The sequence below is a fragment of the Octodon degus genome, unplaced genomic scaffold (assembly GCF_000260255.1).
Source record: "Octodon degus isolate 3935 unplaced genomic scaffold, OctDeg1.0 scaffold00013, whole genome shotgun sequence".
In the NCBI taxonomy this organism is placed as follows: Eukaryota; Metazoa; Chordata; class Mammalia; order Rodentia; family Octodontidae; genus Octodon; species Octodon degus.
Genome location: NW_004524589.1, coordinates 18,814,848 through 18,816,047, shown reverse-complemented (window position 1 = coordinate 18,816,047; position 1,200 = coordinate 18,814,848). Strand labels below are relative to the sequence as shown.

The 1,200-nt window shown below is 44.0% G+C and overlaps 1 protein-coding gene across 2 annotated transcripts in view; it reads right to left on the bottom strand.

The window, feature by feature from the left end:
- Rnf219 (ring finger protein 219) overlaps window positions 1–205 on the bottom strand; it is a 46,274-nt gene extending 46,069 nt beyond the window's left edge. For both annotated transcript variants that reach the window (XM_023709664.1, XM_004626273.2), the window contains exon 1: window positions 94–205. In XM_023709664.1, the coding sequence (XP_023565432.1) occupies window positions 94–165 (72 nt within the window). In that variant the 5' untranslated portion in view covers window positions 166–205. The remainder of the gene's footprint in view (window positions 1–93) is intronic.
- Between the last annotated feature and the right edge of the window lie 995 nt (window positions 206–1,200).

Genomic DNA, 1,200 nt, shown 5'->3' with positions numbered 1-1,200 from the left:
GGCCCGCCCCGCCCCGCGCGGAGCCCGCCCTCGGCCCAGCGGGCGCCTCACAGCCCGCGCCGCCTCGGAGCTGTGCCCGCTATCACCCATTACCTTCCCCAGGCAGATGTGGCACGTGATGGGCAGAGTGAGGGACAATGTAACGTTCTGCACGGTCTGAGCCATGGCAGCGTTCAGAATCCCGCCAACACGGAAGTCCCTCACCGCGGTTCCTGGCCACAACTGGCGAAGCGCGAGGCTGGCTACGGCGGCTCGGCAGGGCCACAGCCCGCCCGGGAGCGCAGACAGAAACGCTTTTTTTTGAAAACGTACTATCGCCTAGGCTTTTTTGTTCATTTTTTAAAAAAAGTCTTTTTGTTCAAGAGCTGCAATTCAGAAGCTGTCCCTGAGACTCGAGGAAAAACGCTACTGATAAGAGATTTAAAATCTTCACACAGGGGCGGGAATTTTGCTTTTTAAAGATTAAATCCCCACACAAACTCATGACAGGGTCAAGGCATAAAATGAAGAGATGATATCAGTTTTAATATTTCAAAATTTTCCACTTTTCTAAGCTTCCATTCCATGTTAGGTGACACAGATGTGCTTGCAGAGTGCACAGTAATTTACTTTATTTATTTATTTTTTATTTATTTATTTATTTTTTTTTTTTTTTGGCGGAACCGGGGTTTGAACTCAGACTCTTGTGCTTGCCATGGAAGCACTTATTCCACTGAGCCATCTCCCCAGCCCCAGTAATTTACTTTAAAAGTAATGACCTTCCACCCTTGTCTTTTTTGAATTATTAATTTTATTGAGAAAGAAATAGCAATGAGTTTCAAAACAGGTTAGTATGACAGTTACAATAATTAATACATTGCATATTGTTGTCTTCATAGTAGTTATTCATAGTACAAGATGTAGCACATATCTTGTCTACATACTATTCTTTCTTCTCATTGAACTAAAAGAAAGTAGCTGTGTATCTCCCTTGTCTTTTGTATCCAGCAATAATCAGGATAGCTTTAATCACAGCTCTTCCTTCAAGACAGTCTTTCATTGTTGGCCCTTCCTTGACTTCCACCAAAATGAGGCAAGGATTCCAACCAGGACTCTGGTGCGCACCTATAAGTGAGAAAACCACTACAGATAGTACAAGCCATCCTTTTGCACAATGCATTTTCACACTTTTACTTCAAGTGCACAGTTGGGTGTGAAATG